General features: G+C 44.3%; 3 protein-coding genes and 1 long non-coding RNA gene across 4 annotated transcripts; 2 read left to right on the top strand and 2 right to left on the bottom strand.

Annotated features, from left to right (window-relative positions):
* Positions 1–803: 803 nt before the first annotated feature.
* On the bottom strand, positions 804–14,364 carry avl9 (AVL9 homolog (S. cerevisiase)). Its single transcript, XM_041065668.1, has 16 exons — positions 14,130–14,364; positions 12,335–12,455; positions 10,279–10,364; positions 9,934–10,005; positions 9,080–9,169; positions 8,924–8,990; positions 8,520–8,560; positions 8,391–8,429; positions 8,237–8,306; positions 7,273–7,763; positions 6,640–6,774; positions 6,330–6,549; positions 5,928–6,045; positions 5,769–5,822; positions 2,748–2,836; positions 804–2,614 (listed from the first exon to the last, which is right to left on the bottom strand). The coding sequence occupies exons 1-16, from the start codon at positions 14,211–14,213 to the stop codon at positions 2,487–2,489; spliced, it is 1,905 nt and encodes a 634-aa protein (XP_040921602.1). The 5' UTR covers positions 14,214–14,364; the 3' UTR covers positions 804–2,486.
* LOC121200469 lies at positions 7,658–12,492 on the top strand. Its single transcript, XR_005896539.1, has 3 exons — positions 7,658–7,776; positions 8,949–9,041; positions 11,865–12,492. It is a non-coding gene; the product is annotated as an uncharacterized LOC121200469 (long non-coding RNA).
* Positions 14,365–14,948: 584 nt separating the features above from the next.
* Positions 14,949–16,456, top strand: lsm5 (LSM5 homolog, U6 small nuclear RNA and mRNA degradation associated). The gene is made up of 5 exons (XM_041065786.1): positions 14,949–15,203; positions 15,705–15,800; positions 15,921–15,948; positions 16,046–16,118; positions 16,238–16,456. The coding sequence occupies exons 1-5, from the start codon at positions 15,158–15,160 to the stop codon at positions 16,268–16,270; spliced, it is 276 nt and encodes a 91-aa protein (XP_040921720.1). The 5' UTR covers positions 14,949–15,157; the 3' UTR covers positions 16,271–16,456.
* A 126-nt stretch (positions 16,457–16,582) lies between these two features.
* Positions 16,583–19,368, bottom strand: psme2 (proteasome activator subunit 2). The gene is made up of 11 exons (XM_041065758.1): positions 19,193–19,368; positions 18,840–18,872; positions 18,678–18,740; positions 18,507–18,593; positions 18,163–18,211; positions 17,951–18,048; positions 17,747–17,815; positions 17,577–17,644; positions 17,378–17,432; positions 16,963–17,049; positions 16,583–16,875 (listed from the first exon to the last, which is right to left on the bottom strand). Exons 1-11 carry the CDS (start codon positions 19,238–19,240, stop codon positions 16,795–16,797), a joined length of 738 nt encoding a protein of 245 aa, XP_040921692.1. The 5' UTR covers positions 19,241–19,368; the 3' UTR covers positions 16,583–16,794.
* Between the last annotated feature and the right edge of the window lie 160 nt (positions 19,369–19,528).

Below are 19,528 nucleotides of genomic sequence, written 5' to 3'. Positions count from 1 at the left end.
GGAGTATCAAAGTTTCTGTGGCACCAGGTTTTCAAAACTCTTTAAATAGCCAAAGTTGGTGTTGAATGTCAGGCCACAACTTTTTTCATTTAACATTCACTTCTTTTGTTAAAAATAAGGTTTTGCATGTATTTCTCCAAATCAGGTGTTGGGGGGAAAGTGTCACTTTATTTCAGCTTATCGATTATCATATTGGTGATAGTACTGAAGATTTTCAGATGTTTGTAGTTTTTCAGTCCTTTTCTTTGAGAAGTATAAACACGGATGTCTCCAAAACTCATCTAAGAAAATAAGCAAGACTCTGTAAGACACCTGAATACGAATGTGTGTTGTCCAAGTATCACAGTTTAGTTTTCTTAGTCACAGATTACGTCCATTTATAGATAAAATATACCAAATATTTACCAGCTTTAGATCTATAAATTAAAATGTGCTTCTTTTCTCTGTTTCACATCCTTACAAATCATTACAGATCATTTGGCTGCTTATGAGACAGAAGTAAGAACCTTTGAGACACTGAAGATGCTGCTCAGTGGTTAAAAGTCAAATTAAAATCCTGACCCTGTCCCTGAGGACGTCTGTCCACTGGGCGTAAATTTCTGCTTGCCTCGGACTAAAGCTGCCCCCGACTGAATTGTTGTCGAACAGCACACGGGTGGATTTTTTTTGGCCACCATCACAACAACAACCTCTCTATGAACACACACACACATTTGCCACCACTTTGTTTGGCTGACCCACATTTCTGCACACACACACACACATACACACACAAACCCGGAGGAATAAAAGAGAAGAATTGTTCCACTAAAAATAAAAGCTGCGGTATTTTAATCATTTTTTAATACAGCAATATAATATAGTTTCACTTCTTCTCAAATACATTAAAGCATCTGTCAAGAAAATATTCTGTGAATCTGAATTCACAATACATTCATATCTTTTAAATACAAAATGAAAAATATATCATCAGAGGGTAAAAAAAAAGAAAAAGCAGTAGATATTTTCTCAAACATCCAGCAATCAAAAGCAAATTCCAGAAATGAGTTGATGGCCAAACAAGGTTTATAAGCATGAAGAAAAAAAAACTAAACAAAATGAAGAGCAAATGTTTAAAATATGGACAGAGCATGCTCACTGGACCACTTTTAATCCAACCGCATATTTGTAGCATGGAGGGAAAAGATTGTGTAAGCACCTCAAAATTACAGTTATACAAGATAAAGATTCACAGAAGCAGAACATAATGGCTGCTTTGTGCAAATAAACACAGTGGTCCACAGATTAGGATTTGTTCCAGTGTTGTCAAGACAAAACATGGATATTTATGAGATAACAAGTTCATACACAACAAATAAATAAGTTATCTGAATTTATAATATCTTCAGATTTACTAAATATAGTTCTCCCAATATTTATATACTGACAGCAAAGTACAAAAAGGCCAGGGTGTGGGTTAGTAAGACCCCGTCAAACACACAGCCGGGTGCAGCTTCCTCGACAGTTAATGGAGGTTTTTATCGTTTATCAGGGCACAAAATCAGGCATTAGGTTCACAAGGACTCATGTAATAACGTTGTGGTTATTTCTGTAACAGTGTTCAACATTTGTCATCACATTGTCTCAGTAGCTTGTGTTAATTTTTGTATTTATTTGTATTGGCACACATTTTAATCACTTTTCATTTCCCATGTTCTTCTCCACAGGAAACGACCGAAACGATGAACTGGAAACTTCTTTCCATTGATGAATAATTTATTTGACTGATTGTTTTTAGCTCTCGGCTTTTTCATTGTCACCCTGGAAACTGATGACATTCTTTGTTTTGTTTTTTTTCTGACTATTTTTTAGACGAGATCTTAAAAACAAAAGATGAAAATTAAACAAAAATAATGAATAATGAAAACAGCTGTTAGTGGCGGCCTCGCTGGAGCCACTCAACATGAATTTTTACACAATAATACCAACACCCAGGAGTTCACGCCGTTACAGAGACGACCACAATGTTATTACAGAGGCGTCAGGAAAACACGAGTCAGACTAAATTTAAAATCTAAACCGTAAAAATCTGCAGAGGTTCCACAGCTCATGCTCTTCTGTCAAATCCCGTGACACACTTTTTTTTTTTTACATAATTACTCTGTCAGCAAAAGAGCCGTCTTCACAGACAAGCTCTGGAAATACGCAGCAAAGAGAGAACACTGCAAACCCAACGCCAGCATCTGTAGTGTCTCACAGGACAGCGTCCCGCAATGCAAACTGCAGCTGTGTGGGACAGCCCGTCAGATATGATTCTGATGTGGCAGTGCTGGCGGTCTCTGCCTCACAGTGGATATGGACTGTACAGTTGGTGAAACGGCAGTGCTGCCTTCCCGTCCAGAGGCATCCTGCTAATATGATGCTGGGAAAAGAATCTGACCAGTGACCAGAGGATCAGAGGGACAATGGGGGACAGAGTCAGTGGGGGTTTTGGGGGACACTGGTGGTCACGGTTTGAACTCAGCTGCAGGCTCAGGACAGCCCGGGGGGGTTACAGCTGCAGGTTGGGCCAGTGTGGAGAACCAAGAGGACATGGCCGACTTGGCGCTGGTCAACGCTCCGCCCACTGACTGACCTGAGAGCAGAGGTGGAGATCAGAGAGAGTTTACTGACAGAGTTCGGCTTATGTTCAGGGAGCTACCCTGGGTGACAGCATCATCAGGCTGCAGGAGCGTGTCAGCATCTTCCCTCCTGTGGGGTGAACTTACCCACGGCCTTCCCCGTCTGCACAACACTGCGACTGGTGGTCATCATGGCGTTTCCGAGCTTCTTCCCTCGCTCGCTGTTCTGCACAGAGCTGCAGTGGACACGGAGAGAACACAGAAAACAAAGGGTTGACCAACCAGAAGTCCTGCACCTTTCTGCCTCTGCTGCTGTGACACTGGGGGACTTTTTCTGTCCAAGAAGCAAACTACACAAAGATGCTGTTGCTGCCAGCCTCTTGGAGGGGATGATGTAAGAGGAGAGCGGCTGAGCCGCGGCCACAGGTGGCGTGTCTGATGATGGGAGCTGACCTGGGAGCGGAAACGAGCGGCACAACGTCTCACAACAAATGTTCGGCTAAATGCGGCCCCGCCCGGCTTTATCCGAAACAGCAGCGGCCTGGTACGAGTCCAACACGGGTCCCCGCTGACCTGACATTCAGCAGGAATCTCACTCCCGCTGCATCATCAGGGGGAAACCGGCAGCGTCGTGAAAAACAGCGTGTGGATGCGCGTCAGCAGCTGCCGAGCGCAGACGTGTGTCACTCCGGCGCTTCGCACCCTCTGATGAGCCAATTATTTCATCTGAGATTAAACTGTCGCTGTGAACCGACAGCGCCGCTGCCTGCGGTGACCTGTTACCTCCGAGGATCGTCCTTCAATTAAAAAAAAAGCAGTAAAAACCTTCCTATTTATTCTCTGACAGAGGGAAAATACATTTGATTTGCCGGAGCCCAGATTCAGACTTAATCTAAAAGAGACCTGCAGGATGTAAAGTCTGCACATGAAACCTAAAACCAAAGGGAAAGTGAGACCCGTGTCTCATAACCGCTCATTCCTCCGCAGCACAAACAGCCACAGTGTTTATCCGACCGCAGCACCGCTCCGTGCAGAGCGAGCCCGGCGGACCGTGAACTGGCACCGCGACGCGCTGCCTCCGTGGCGTCTCGGAGCCAGACCGCCGCCCTGCAGCGCAGACACTCAGGGGACACAGAGTGGATCCACCAAACAAGCTGCGGTTGCTAGGCACTTGTTGCTAGGATGGATAATCCAGCTCCACGGCTGCGCATCCAGCGGGAATCTGTCCTCGCTGTGCCAACTTCCTTTTGTCTTTATTTTCAAAGTAAGAGAGCTGCTGCTGTGCATTCCCAGCAGTGCTGAGGGGCTTAGCGGGTGCAGCATGTGTAGAATCATGGATGGAAATACATGTGAAATGCAGATCTGCTATACTTCATTTTCAGTTTAACGTCTCTTATTTGTTTTATTGTTTATATCATCGTATCCCGCAGGTTCAGATATGAGGCAGAGTGTCGAAGTGACGGGAGGATTTGTATGAAATATTAGAAAACATCTAAAATTCATGGATTTAAGAAATGGTTCCACTTCACAGTAAAGTGTAAGTGAAGTGGAAAATATGTTAATGGCGTTGATGCTACTGAAAGGAAATTTGGGTGGAATAATGGAAACACTGTGCTCAAATGATCACATTTAAACTTTTCTTTTTCTTTTTTCATGCCACCCAGCTTCACACTGGTTTCTGACAGTCTCATGGTCCCATGGTCCCAGAAAGCGAGGTGCTCTGCTGGCTCAGAGAGGAGCCCGGCGGACACACTGAGTCTCCATCTCACCGCCTGACCCAAATAAACAGCTCCTTATGCAGCGCAGTGTGGCGCGCTGACAATAAAGAACGATCCTCTGACAGTGCGTGTCTGCCTGCAGCCGTGCAGCTCGTCACATGACTCTGTTTTCTGGGACCTTCTCTGCCACCGGCTGCTCTTTGTCCAACACCGATGACGAGGAAACAGGAAAGGAAGTGAAGCGTAGGGCCTGGTTTTGCTTTTTTTTAATATATAATATAAATAAGTATAAATAGAGTATAGGCAGTATAAATAGAGGGAGAGGGCAGGGACAGCAGCAGTGAGACAAATCATCCTCGTATGAGGTGAGAGTGCTGAGCTATGCAGAGTGGGTGGACTCAGCTTTCCTCTTTTACTTTCTCAGCAGCATCCTGACAAGTGAGCAGTCGCTGTCTGTCCCACTAACCCCAGCTCCCTGGAGTTATTCAGTATTTATTCCATCTCTGACTTAAATGTTGTGCTGCTCATATAGATTAAGCCCAGTTTAAAGTTCCTCCACAGTTTGTTTGTTTGTTTGCTTGTGTGTTTGTTTACTGAGGCATTACGACAAAGTTCACGGCGGCCGTGTCACCGAACACCTGAAGGTAAAGTGAGAGCTCCGAGTATCACAGCCAAGCAGATCTGCCCGTGTTCTCACCATAAAGCTAAGTTAGGGACGGAGACACACTCAGTGACTCTGTGTGTGTGTGTGTGTGTGTGTGTGTGTGTGTGTGTGTGTGTGTGTGTGTGTGGTATTTATCCGACGCGTAACACTAGAAGCGGCGCTCCAGCTGTGGACGGAGTCACCTTTCATCCACACTTCCCGGGATGAAACCGGAGCCGGAGCTGAAGAAGTCTCCAGCTCTGTTTTTGAGAATGAAACTCGCTCATAATTGATGACTCTGGCTGATACGAGATCTTCACTGCCACAACACCCGGCCCCCACACGCCCCGCGCCCCCCTACAACGACATTTTACCACGAGCACCGGTCTCAAGCTACTGGACCTGACAGGTACAGAACTTACTGTTAAATCCTGCAGCCAAATATTCGTTTTAATTTGAATAAATTTCAGATTTATTGATGGAGGAACTATAACTTGACAGAAATGTTTAAAGTGAGAGCCGTTAACTCTCAAATGCCACTTCCTGAAGCTGCCACATTTACAGGGGCAGCATCAACTTTTCACCACAAGAGGGCAGCAACGTGCGTGTTTTGGTGGGGAACTGCACCAACCTAACTACAGCTATGTAAAAAAAAAAAAAGTCTTATTATTAATGTTTTACGTGTTGATTTCAGTGTTTTCCAATCGTCTGACAGTGGAAGCGTTTCGGTTCGGTTAAAAACAGACGTCACTTCCGTGCAGTGAAGAGCAGGAGAGGAAAGAATGGCTGGAATTAAATAAAACTCACTGTGAGAGCCGTAGTTTCACATCAGCAACGCTGTACTGTCCCTGGAACGGGTGTCTGCAGCAGAGAAGAGAAGCAGGGATGTAAGATCATTTTAATAATCATAATCTTCATTTAGAGTTCCTGCATCTAAATCTGCCTCCTTCCCTCCTGCCCACCTACCCCGGGGTGATGGCGGCCATGGCGGGGTGCTTGTTGCTGAACCACACCCGGTAGTTGTGGGTGATCTTCCACGCTGCGATGAAGGGAACGCCGTAATCTGCCAGCAGCCTCTCGCTATCTGAACAGCAGAAGAGAAGCAAAGGAGTCGGTGTGACTGGATTCACTGTCACTCTCTGTGTGAGGACATGAAGCCGCTTTGGATTCATTAAGAGTGAACATCGTTAGAGGGGAGAAGCTGATAGGACTGTATTTAAAATGATTTCATTCTAAGATCAAATGTATTTAAAGAGCTCTTGCAGATTTTTTTTACAGCCTGCAGATATTCTGCATTTAACAAACCAATTAGTGGAGAAGTAAGTAAAATAACGACATGAGGGAAGCGCCAGCCAGTGAAGGACCTACCCTGCTGTAACGCAGAGGACAGTAATGAGTGGAGGTAGAGGGTGAACTGGGCTCTGATCCACTCGTCTCCGCCCTCCCAGCCCGTCCCGTCCAAGAAGACGTCGTCGCGGTTCTCCGTCACGTGTTTGACGAGGTAGTCGGCGAAGCGGAGGTCTGCGGTCGTCAAACTCAGGATCTTCCGGAGCTCAGGGTCCTGGATCTGGATTCGAGCTTCCTCCACCTTCAACACGGAAAACATTAAGTATTTACTCTCAGGAACTTTAAACTTAAATCAAAGGTAAATAAGACAGTTTACAAATTCAGGACTAACCTCAACTATAGCATCGCTTAGGTGCCTCTGCTGGCGGAAGAGGATGTTGGTCGCCCCGGCAACAAAGCCTCGTACCGTCACGTCTGATAGGAGGTGATGCTGCTGCAGGGCCATGTAGGGCAGACACAGGTAACCCTGGCAACAACGATAAAAGGCAAAGGTCAGCTGCTTATCTCCGCCCGGCCCCTGGCAGCGATCTGGGTCACGGTGTCAGTGGGAGGACACGCCCAGCACACGGGCTGTGTGAGAGTTAAATCTGAACTAACATCCTGTTTGAACCCAAAACACACACAGGGTTTTATCTGGTGAGTGTGCGGCTGAGTGGGGGTGTTGGCTGCCAGGTTGATTCCTCTGGTTATTTATTAACTAATATTGGTTATTTATGAACAGGTGTCTCCAAAACTCTGCGAGGAAACATGATAAGATCGAAATGAGTTCTCTAACGTTTGAAATGGATTTGAATTTATAAACTAACATAGAATTAAATCAAAGTTTGGTAGTTTTCAAGTGACAGCACCTTGTTCTTCATTACTAATGAAAATAAGATTCATAGATGTTTGAGAAACATTATGTTATTTTACAGAATGTCGTTATACGAACACACAGGGGTGAAGAGAAAATAAACGGACAGACCTTAGTGAAGATGGGGAGCGGCAGACCGTACTGATCCTCCTCCAGGCCGGACACCAGGCCCTGGACGACCCCTCCCTGACTGCCGACCGCCTGAGGCTGCACAGTGATGGGCGTCCCCGGTTTGGAGTCGAAGGCGTCCGGTAGCTCTGACCCAGTCTCCTTCCCCTCAGATGCCTCTTTAAGACCACCTTCGTCCAAGACACTGGGGTCCAGAGTCTCCCAGTCGCTCTCTGAGGACTCTGGAGAGGTCCGTGACGGGGGTTTGAGGAGGTGGTTGTCCCCCTCTGCGCTGTTCCCAGAGGTCAGAGACTCTGCAGCAGGCCTGGCGGTCTCCTCCCCCTCCAGCTCCAGGTTGGTGTCTCCGATGTCGGTGACGGACACGGAGACGAACTCCTCAGCTCCGGAGATGCTCTCCACCAGACTCAGGTCCTCCGACACGCTGCTCTTTGGTCTGTAGTGGGACGAGTCCACCAGGCCGTGCTCGATCATACCTTCACAAATCAGGTAAATGAAAACATTGTCACATTATTGTATTATTACGCTGTTTTTAGGTTTGTGTTATTGCAGGGACAAAACATTTGTGTATAGAATATAAATCTGGGACATCAAGAATTCACAGAAGTAGCGAACTTGTGAATCATACACTGTCGAACAGAAAAGGTGGAGGTGTGAATTGCTGAGATACAACGGTTCCAGATCCCCGCGGGGATTTCAAGCCTGATTTCTCTCCTCTGGCTCTATAAATAATTTGCTGGTGGGTTAATATTTTAAATTTTGCTGCTGCCGCCTTTGAAACGATACCTCTCACAGATGGATTCCTACTGAGCATGTTAAGATATTTCCTTACAGCTGCTTTATGTAAAAAGCATGAGGATTATGCACCGTGTTCTCAAAGGCCTCATTCAGTGTGCGAGAGGAGTGAAGCTGTGTGACAGGTGTTTCTTTTCTTTTGTCCTTTACTGACCTGGAAACAGTGATAAAACTGTCATCAGAGCTCCTACTAGTCTGTTGACAGGAGAAACATAGAACAGGACCTGCAGGACGAAACAGACGCATAGATTCATATTTCAAAAGTAAGGAATCGTTTGAAGAGTTGGACAAGATGTGTTGATTCATACCTTCTTCTCCAGCAGAATGAGCTTGAAGAGGATGAGGACCTGTGACAGCGAAAAAGATGTTTACTGATGAAACCATCAAACTCTTTTTAACTTTGACTTAAAATGATCCTGGAATCTGTTCTTTTCTACCTTGTGTCGAAAGTGCAGTATCAAATCTCTTGGTGATAACCCTGAGGAGGGAAAATGAACAGAATGATTTACCCTCAGAGAAAAATGCATGAACATTTTTGTGCAGTTGATGGAAATCACATGGTCCAAGGCCGGACAAGACACAATAACAACAAATATGCTCTGTTAGAAGAATTTCTGTATCCTAGAAACTACAAAACAAAACAAAACTTTGTTTTCTTGGCTCGTTTTTGACTCAAAAATTGGACAATTATAGCTGCAACTTTCTGACTTTTTCTTATAATTTGTTGAACCATTCACCATTATCTGAATTTGCATCACAGGTGGGTATGTAGGCAGGTAGTGATGTGCCTGAAATGTTTAAGTATAGAGAAACAGACACATGAAATTTAAGTTTTAACTACCTAAGTAAACCTGTGATCCCTCCAGAGCCGAACCCCTCAGAGAGCTGTTCATGTGGTCGTAGAGTTCCTGCAGGGACGGACGAGGAAACGGGACGTGAGAGGAGGTGACAACAGAGAGGTAAGACATTAACGAGCGAACATTAACGAACTTCTCACCTTTAGAATCGAGATCTGTGAAAAGTCTTTCTCCTCAAAGTAGGCGTGTGTGATGAGCTGTAGTTTCGCCTGGAGGAGCCCGTAGAGAGGCTGGAGATCAAAACAAACGCCGTCAGCAGCAGAACACGTGTGTGTGAGTCATTTATAGTGCGACCCACAAAAAGCTCACGCAGGCTAATTTCTCACCACGGGAAAACACACAAACACCATGTGCTTCTTTATCCTCGCTTTACCAGGAAATGGCCACACAAGAGGAGGAAAAGTGTGGAGAGGATGTTTGCTACCGTGCAGTTGAACAAGATAACTGACCTAAAGTAACCACAGTTTTCTAGGTTTTGTACTGAGTAAACATGTTTGCTGAAAGTCTAAATCCTACGTCTAAGTACTCGATGTTTTTGTGCATCACAGAAACGTTCCTCTCATCACCCTAATGCTCAACGTCCCCACGTAAAACGGTGCTGTCCACAAAGAGCAGCGATGGGTCAGTGGGTGTGTGCACAGCTGGACAGTTACTGCACGTGTCCCCACAAAGGAGGGACATTTACTCGGGGGAAACTCAACACATGGACTCTCATCTCTGCTCATATGAGAGACGCTGGTTATTTTAGAGCCTCACCAGAATCACGTCTGAAGATGCCTGGAAATAAAAAGCCTTTTTTTTTCTCTGCTCTCCCACATTTCCCTCCTCTCCTCTCCCTCACTTACATGCTCATAGCAAGGTCACGCCAATATTTCACAGCCCAGTGACTTGGCTCTTGATTTCATTAGTTCCGGCTTGTAAAGGCACCGAGACAGAAACCAAGGCTTGTTTTATTACGTTACGAGATAACAGCGTCGTCCTCTGTGTGACTCACCACTCGACTGAGGACGCAGACGCTCTTCTGAACCGTCTCCCTGGTGACATCAGCCTGCCGGACCTTCAGGGCCTGAAGAGGCATTAGAACATTTTTTTTTAAATACATATAAAAGACCACAAGCCAAACATAAAGAGGAAGCTGTGCGACTGATCGCTCTGCAGACTGACCCCATGCAAACCTCGTGCTGAGGTCATCACAGACAAAAACAGGACAGGAGATGGTGTCATTTCATTTCCTGCGTGTGTGTGTGTGTGTGTGTGTCACATCAAAACTCCCGTCGTCACAACAAATGAAGAGGACAGTTTTTTGTGGCTCTCCGTGAATTAAGAGAAAATTTCTGACCTTTGCTTCTATTTGGCGATAACAGGAAACTCCGTACACACACTTCATGTCTCCGCTGAGAGGCGGCAGGTGAAAATACACAGTGTCTGCAAAACGAGGACATAAGTCATATTAATATACGGAGTCATACAGAGATGTTTAAGTGATCACTTTACAGCACAGAAGGTTTCAAAACTGTGGCCAAACTGGATCAACGTGCAACCTGAAGCCAAAATTTACAAGCTGCTCATCGATGGCTGGTGTTTGTTTCCCTGCTGGAAACATCGGCACGTCCTCATCACTAATTAAAGTTTACAGTAATAAAACCTTGTTAATGGGAAGAAAACAGGAGGAGGAGGAGGAAATTACACAACTATCACAGGATTAAGAGCAGTTTAAAATGTGGTTAAAATCTGCTCTGATGAGACGACAGCGGGGTCGAAGAGGCTGGACCGTGGACGTCGGGGATTAACCGGAGTCTCCAGGCCTGGCAGCCACGGGGCATCTGGACCGAGGCCACAGCTGCAGCAAACAGACCAAACTGCCCCGACGAGCCAAGAAGCAGCTCTCAGCTCCCTGCTTTACACGCTGCTGCTCACTGAAAGCTGCCCCTGCTCCAGCACAGCTGCCAAGCTGTTTTAACTCTGATGTGCAGAGAAACTTATTCATTACAGATGCAACTAACAATTACACTCGTTATCAACTAATCTGCGGATTCATTTCTCGATAATTCTCTACACTGCCAGCTCTCAGAGCCTGAGCTGACGTCCTAGATAAACATAAATCAATTATTAATAATAATGGTTTCGGCTCTCTTCACTTCATAAATCTGTGTGTTGTGTCCTCGATAGATTTCCTTCAGTGTTAACAGCAGAGCTCCTGCTGTTTTCCACAGTAACCAACACCCAGTCATGTCAGTGGGTCTGTTGTTTCTGTGAGCCGCAGTGCAGAGAGACTCCGTCACATCACTGCTGGCTAACAGTCTGATGTGGCAGCAGCACACACACACACCAGCAGCAAACACACGACACAGCAGAGATCAGCTCACGTTCACCTGGATTTTTTTTTTTTATACATTCAGAGATATAAAACATCAGAGAGGAAGCAAATCTGTGACGCACTCTGCTTTGTTCGAGCTGATGCATGAGATTAATCTTTGGTCGATAAAACATCAGAAGATGGTTAAAAAAAAATGCCCATCAAACCAACCTGGAGTCTTATTTTGCCCTAAAGAAAACAAGCCTTGAACCAGTGAATGTTTTGCATTTTTCAACTGACTCGAGCTCGAAAGTGAATGTGGCAGTGATGAAGATGCATGTGGCGGCAGCAGACCATGGCAGTGTGGGGTAGCATGTATTTTTAAAATATATCTGATAATAATTGTTTTAGTTGAACATGAAAACCGACGTTTTTCAGTACTTAGTCAGTGACAGGACTCTGCAACACAAACACTGAGCCGACTGGAACCGAGAAACTCAGCAGAGACGGCTCTGTCCATGAGCAGGAAATGAGAAACCCTCCTGTTCTGTCTCTTGAGCTGTGCTGATGGGTGTAGTTTGAAATCTAGGTGTGAACTTTGCTTCAGTTCCTGCTGTTTGTCTTCGCAGGACAGGACGAAGAGCGGCAGTGAACCACAGGACTGTCACATGACAGAAGCCACAACACACGGGACAGTTTGCCAAGAAGACAAGGGTCGGCTCAGGATCGCCAGCATCCAGCCCTGTTCTCTCTTTACAGCCTGGGTCCTGGTTCCAAAGTGACCCCCACTTATCAGAAGATCCCCCACTGCTCTGAGTGCAGCGGCAGCTGTTAGCTCACACTGTCACTGTGTGTTTAAGGCTGTTTAACGAATGCTGCTAAACAATCACAGGTTTTCAGAGGATGAAGTGTCTATTAACATCTGTACACATTTATGTAGAGTTACTGCATCAATAATAGACACATTTACACAGTATTTCTATTTTTTATTCGATCATTACCCATTCTATGGCACAGTAACAGCTTTCATCGTAATCTGTTATGTGCTACACTAATTTAATCGCCCTTGACACTCTACTTATGTGCAGGTGAGACGTACCTTCCTGGTAGTTGTGTGCCCCGTCAGGCAGAGCCAGGAATGGGAGGTACTTCCACTCCTCGGGCAGCAGATTACTGTCATGACCCTCATCTGGCATCAAGGGAGGGTAGGAGAATTCAACCTGAGTGCCGAGGAGAGAAAACAGGGTCGGATTTATCACCGTGTTGCACTGGATTGTGTTGTTTTCCTTTAACTTGCTTGACTGAACACCAAAATTTGAATGTGACCAGTCAGTGTCGTGATAAAGAGGAAGACGTGGAAACCACAAACTCAGCACCTCACACTCTGTTTCTTATTTTTTCACTTTACTTTTTGAGAACTGTTAAATATTTTGGGGGGTTTGCCACCATCACTGTAGCCCTGCCTCCTGCCAGGGGAGACACTTAAGATCCTCCTACAGGATTAACCTGAAACCTGCTGGTCCTGAATGCCACACACACCCAGCAACACTGATTCGCTCGCTAAGGATAAACCGCTGTAGGGTGCACTCCCTCAGGGCGAGCTGCCACTCCTTATTCTGGAGAAGTGATGCACCTCAGTGTCTTTTCAGTGAGCCTCCTGACAAGGAAGCAGATGGGCGGCAGGTCAAAGGGACGGAGACAGAGGGATTACAGGGGACCAATCATCTGATACCCAGCAGGAGATCGCTGACCCCTATCAGATAACCGCCACTAACAGACGCAACAGGCTCATTACCTGAAACAAAGAGCGTGCTCTGTCTGCTCTGCTGCTGCTTCAGTCTAAAAATGGTTTGTTGTTTTTTTATATTTCAGCTCAAACAGCAGCTGCTTCCAATGCCACAGAGAGAAGGACGAGGTCCCTTCATCCTTTAGCAGCAGAGACAGATGGAGAGCAGCGACACCGACAAGGCACCGCGTTTGGTTTTATGCCAGCTCAGCCTGTAAATTTAATGAATTTTGAGGAAGAGGAAGAAGAAGAAGGACAGATAATGAGAAGATGCATTAGAGCCACTTGCGCTGAACGCCTCGCGTACACTCTCACTAATTAGCAGGAGTTAAACGCTGCTTTTGTCATGCAGGAGGCAAGAGGTCAAACATGTGAGTGATGTGAGTTAAACGTTAATCATTGCAAAACAGGTTTGCACAGACAGTGACACCAAAGCCACCTCGTGAGCTTTCTGTGTGGACGAGTGTCAAACGTCCCCTGGTTCCAGCTTCTCAAATGTGCACATCTGCTGCTCTTCTTTGTCATAAACGACTGAATGAGCTGAATGTCAGTGAGTTTCTCACATTTACAAAGCCAGAACCACTAAATGGTGTATTTGCTTTAACGAATTAAGACCTCAACGATTTATCAGTTATCTAAATACCTTATTATAAACCAGTGTTTAATAAAACACTGGCACTAGCTTCTTATGAAGTCCCTGCATCCTTGGGAAATATCTGTCAGTCCTCCTCACAGTCCGGGCTCTAAATCAAACAGATAATTAACTGGGAGGGAAATCTTGTGCCGTAGGACGAGATGCAGTAAAAACACTGCTCTTGCTGTCGAATACACTGAAGTGGAAAGATGTCCAAGTTGGCAGCAGAACACGTTACATAACCCAGAGAGCAGAGCCAGAGCAAACAGCTGATTTAACTTCAATGCATGCCAGGCAGGGGACAATGATCACCACCCCTGCAGGGCTACGTGCGCACTGTGAGAGCTGGGGTTGGAATAGAAGACAGCCAGTACGATCCAGCTGTGTCAAAGTCACAGCACACGGAAATACAGCGCAACTAACTGTGCCTTTATTTGCAGTTAGCAGCATTAGCATGGAGCAGGGTTCGCGTACCTGACAGCCCTTTTTATGGTGAAATCCAACCACCACGATGTGCAGCACCGGCCCTTTCACGTCGTCCCTGCCGTGAGACTCCATGGCCGCCTCCCCCTTGGTGTTTAGGCAGGACTGTGTTGCGCTGAACTCGGGGGTCGGATGCAGAAACGGTAAACAGGGACTATTTTCACCTCCGGGGTCGGTAAACAGACGGGAGCGCAACTCAGCCGCAGCAGCGATGACTTTCTGTTCCGCTTCGTCCCAACAAAGAGCCACAGGACGGGCGGAGTGGGATGGTTCACCGCAGCGCACTTCCGTTTTCGCCCCAGTTTGACGTTTAGAATCAGAATAAATGTTTGTTCATAAAATGAATTACACACAATAACAAAAACAATGTCCATGGAGGTAAACGTGTACAAACAAACAGATTATACTAGAGATAAAGCCATTTTTTATAAGTAAATAAAACTGACATGATCACTGATCTAAACTGATACGTTTAACGTTTCTGTAGTTTTCAGGTACAAGTACTGTACTTTTTTATTCCACTGCATTTATCTAACAGCTAAACTTACCACTCATTTTGTCAATTCGGATTTTACACACAGAACAACTTGCGTCAAACAATAACACGAGATGCATTTTATAGGATAAATTGATAGTAATGAAAGTACACGTAGATTTAACAAAGGTGTAAAGTAGAAACTCGTGGAAATGTGGAAATGTTCGCGTACAGTAGACTGCAGAGATTTAAGTGGGGAACTGTCTTGACCTCGACTCTATTCTCTTTGTCTGGTGAAAGAATTACGTCATGCATTGACAGCGCCATCACGTGGAAATGAATCAAATAACGTTATTTAATATTTGAGCCCTTTCAGTTTGTATTATATCCATTGTGTATGTGTGTCTGTGTAAAACGGCGTCTTAATGTGACATGTAAAATATAAAAAGTTCAGATTGATTGATGATCGATCCGGATTTGATTGCTTTCGCCTGCTCGCCGACGATTCTTCTCTCGATTGGCCGTGATTGCTCGTTGATCGACCATGGCGGCAACTCAAGCGACAAATCCATCTCAGTTGCTCCCACTCGGTTTGTAAATTACAAATAATGTTGAGTCTCTGTTTTAAAAAAGCTAATGGTGTGTGTGGGTTAAAAGTCAGAGGTTTGCTGGTTTAGTTCTGAGCAGCAGTGGATAGAAGTTTAAACGGTAGCGTCGTTTCGCTAGCTGACGTTAGCATCATGCTAGCAGGTACCTCAATGGTCCGTAACTCTCTCTCTATTACTTGCAACTGTGTTGAATTAGCTGCACCACTAAAATACAGTATCAACTAAAGTGGGTCGTGTGTTATTAGCTAATTAACAGACCTAGTGGAGGCACCGTGTGTGTGTTAGCTTTAATTTAGCTGTATTAGTTAATGTTGTCCTCACGTTCAGATTAATCTCGATAAAACTGCTCAATCAAATCACCACAAGCAAAGACAAAGTTGCTTCAGCACAGAAGGACTTAATGTGAAGTGAGAGGTGGAGGGTTGTCGGTGGGAAACTAAAGAAAATTAATTGCAATTTTTCCAATTTCTCTTGATGTTTCAGAGCTCGTGGACAAATGCATCGGCTCCCGGATTCACATCGTCATGAAAACCGACAAAGAAATCGTCGGTACCCTGCTGGGTTTCGATGACTTTGTCAGTATCCTTTCAGTCAGGTTACAAAAAAAAAAGCAACACACACTTCTGTTTAATGTAGTGTGTGATTTTACAGTTTCCTCTGATTATTGCCTCAGATTTTGCCTTTAACTTAGTGTCTTAGATATGGTCCTGGAGGATGTGACAGAATTGTAAGTACACGTCTTGTTTTTGCGTGAAGTACAGTAACTTTGAAGTCAGCTGCTCACCTGTTTGTTGAGTTAACTCATGGTTGTGTCTGTGCTCCAGTGAAATCACACCAGAAGGAAGGAGGATAACAAAACTGGACCAGATCCTCCTCAATGGCAACAACATCACTATGGTATGAAAATAACCTCCATATTTTGTATCATTAGATTCAGTGCCACACACCTTCAGTGTTTTAGACCTTCACAGTAAACTTATATCCATATATATTCTTTTTTTGTTTTTCTTGTACAGCTCATACCTGGTGGAGAAGGTCCTGAAGTTTGAATCACTGAGACATTTTTTGTGTTTTGCTTTTCCTACACTGTGTTTCCTAGTTATTAATTATGTTGTTATTGGCCTTCCCTCTTGATCTTTAGGAAGGAAAATATTTTTGTAATAAGATTGCTAATTTAGTGTTTAAAAACATTGAAAAAAAAAGTTTTGTTACAAATAAATTTGAATCTCACACCACCTTTATTCATTTTTTTGTGTTTTGTTTTTTTTTCTCATTGGTACAACAACTTAAATTGAATGCAATTGTTTGTACAAAACTAAAGTGTTATCCATACAGCAGTGATAAAACCTCGATCCAGTTACTTCTTTTTATATTTATTGAACTGAATAAGCAAAACTGACAAACTTACTTTTTCTTTTTTTACCTGATTTATGTGTACATGCAGTGTGACTGAGCAGAGAGAGGAGTTGACTGATAATGAATACACCAGATGAATAATACAGCTGTTAAGCAGAGAATTGAAGAATCTGTCCCAGCGGTACCTATAGATCATCACCTCCCGTTCCCTCCAGCTTCAATACATGGAGGGCTTCTCCTCTCCTTTTGGATTGGTCACCTTTTCCAGGTTCTTGCTGATGATGTCGTAAAGCTCGGCCTAAAGTGAAGAGGTGGAGAAAATGTTTGAATGTTCTCGTACGACAGTATCATGGTCAACGTTTTGGCAAGGGTCAGTTTGACTTACGTAGAAGCCACGAATGTCGAGAACAATCACTCTGATCTCAGAGTAGATGGCCTCGTCCTTCTCGTGGACGAGCGAGCGGTAGTCCATCTGGACAGAAAGAAACCGACTTAAAGGAACATTCTGCCAATTTCACACATCAAGATCAGTTTACTTGTCAAGGTGGGTCAGGGTTACAGTTACTGAAGTATTTAGCAACAAAAACGTTTGGTAAGTGGGATGTGAAGGTTCTTAAAATAACGTTAGTACAAATCTGACAGATTAACAATGACCTAAATTAAGTACAAGAATGTATTATTGTCCCTGTCCCTTAGATTTTGCACATTTCTGAACTTTATGTGACTGTAATACTAAACCGCCAGATTTAAATGCATCAAAAAAAAGATCCATACTTGAACGTGAAAACATCATGACTCACCACATGAGTCTCTTTGGAGGCTTTGGCGACAGCATCTCCCCTCTCTGAGAAGTACCTAGATGGGTTTTTAAAAGTTTAATTTACTAAATTACAACAAATGTCTTTTGCAAAGAGTTCACATTTCCTGCCTTCTTTATAAAATTACAGCTAGTCAACTAGACACAACCACACTTAACACGAGCCTTTATATCCAACATACTTGTTAATGTTTGTCTGAAAACCATCAACTTTGGTTTTTACAGCAGCGATTCTCTCCAAGATTTTCTCCTGTGGTGAAAAAAGGGAAATAATTCACAGCCATTAAAGGCTTACAAATGAAATCACACGTCACTGTGCATGAATAGCATAGTCTCTGGAATGGAAATGTACCTGAATGGCAACTCCAAAGTCATTTCCATCTTCTATTTTTGGGATGAGATGCTGAATCCAGCAGGACACCTACAGAAAAAAGTGAGTTAACTACGTAAAATCTAAGTTTGAAACATTTCCGTCTCCACTATGTCGACTTAATGGAGTGTTTTAAAGCAGACGCTGGGCCAGCGCTCATCTTTACACTGGCACTGATTCACTTACAACAATGATGGTCTCTCTCAGAGCCACAATCTCTGGTTTCACCCTCTCTAGAAGCATCGTAATCTTCTCATTCCCCTTGATGAAGCCACATTTTGGGGCTGCAGAGAAAAAGGAGAATTTTTTTCTCATGATATACACACTGAGTGCAGATGCTACATGCTACCCTGTCAGCCTTGATAATAACTACAAAAAAGGAGGAAAAAATGCTTTACGTTTCTTCTTCTTCTTCTCATCATCTTCATTCTTGTCAGTCTCCATTTCCTGTGAGGTCAGTTTTAAAGGGACAGTCATTTTTTTGTCATGTTTGCTTCTGATGCAAAACAAATTACAGGTAAATCCAATAATAACATGCAATCCTATAAAATTATGGGGCCATATTAAACTGGTGAGGGGCCCCAAACTTAGATGTGATCAAAGATATCCCAGAAGGCTCTGAATTTATGGTCTATAGCGTTTGTGATAGACTGAATTTTCTCTTTTGAGATTTTGTGGCTCGTCAACGTCTGATGCATAAAATCAAAGTTAATTATGTGAAACAAACGGAAGCTGGTCTCACCTCGTCCTCTGGGGTTGGAGGGTCTGGTATGGGGATGTCCAGCGGAGCCTGGAGCGAGGACATGTCGGTGATGCTGAGGGCATCGTCCTGAAAACACAGACAGGATGAACGTGATGTGTGATGAATTCACATGTTCATTGTGTGTTATAGTAAAATCCTGAACTTGCTGACCCTGAGCAGAGCATCCAGCTGTATAATCTTCAGTGGGATGTAATTGGAGAACAGATTATCTGCCTGGAAAACAAAAAAACAAATAAAGGTCAAGTTTAAAGCTGCAAAAGTGGCTTATTTTGAATAAATGTGCCAGTGAGTATAATAAATGGCTCTACAGACCTCATGATAAAGTGACTGGCGGAAGTTTTCCACCTGTAGGAAATAAGAAACACAACAAAGTGAAGGAAACCATCGACATTTTTCGCCCAGAGCACACAGTTATTTTAGCTGCTGAGTCACGTTGCATTAAACCTTTTGGATTTACTTTCGTTTTCCGCTCAGAAGAGGGACTTTCCTCCGCTCCGCCGAGTGAAAACAGACTCTATTTTCCAACATTTCGGTGCCTAACATTTCAGAAACTATCTACATACGATTCACTAACACGTAAAGTCTCAGTGCATGTCGCCTTCACTCGCAGCCCTTTGTACCTGTCCTGTACGGAGCGCGTCCAACGCAGCGGCACGGACACTTACCTTTACTGCGCTCGCGTTGCTTATTTTCAGGGTTGATGCCTTTGACATGATTGAGCGAACTTCTCAGGTTAGAGACGAATAAATGTGTTTAGGTGAAATCAGAAGTGTGCGGGTGCAGGAGAGGACAACACGAATCACTAGTGTGGGTTTTTTTTTTATTTCCTCATCCAGCTTACTTTCGATTTGATATCGGATGATGCGTTTTGCTCCTCCCATTGCCCCCCCTCCTTCCCCCCACCCCCGAAATACTGACATGTATGCAAATCATCATTCCCGGGTTATTTACTGTAAATATTACATCCAGAATTCCCCTGCATCATGCAGGCAGATGTATGA

Source organism: Toxotes jaculatrix, chromosome 20 (assembly GCF_017976425.1).
Source record: "Toxotes jaculatrix isolate fToxJac2 chromosome 20, fToxJac2.pri, whole genome shotgun sequence".
Classification (NCBI taxonomy): domain Eukaryota; kingdom Metazoa; phylum Chordata; class Actinopteri; family Toxotidae; genus Toxotes; species Toxotes jaculatrix.
The sequence above is the reverse complement of the archived record's forward strand: the minus strand, read 5'-3'. Positions and strand labels throughout refer to the sequence as shown.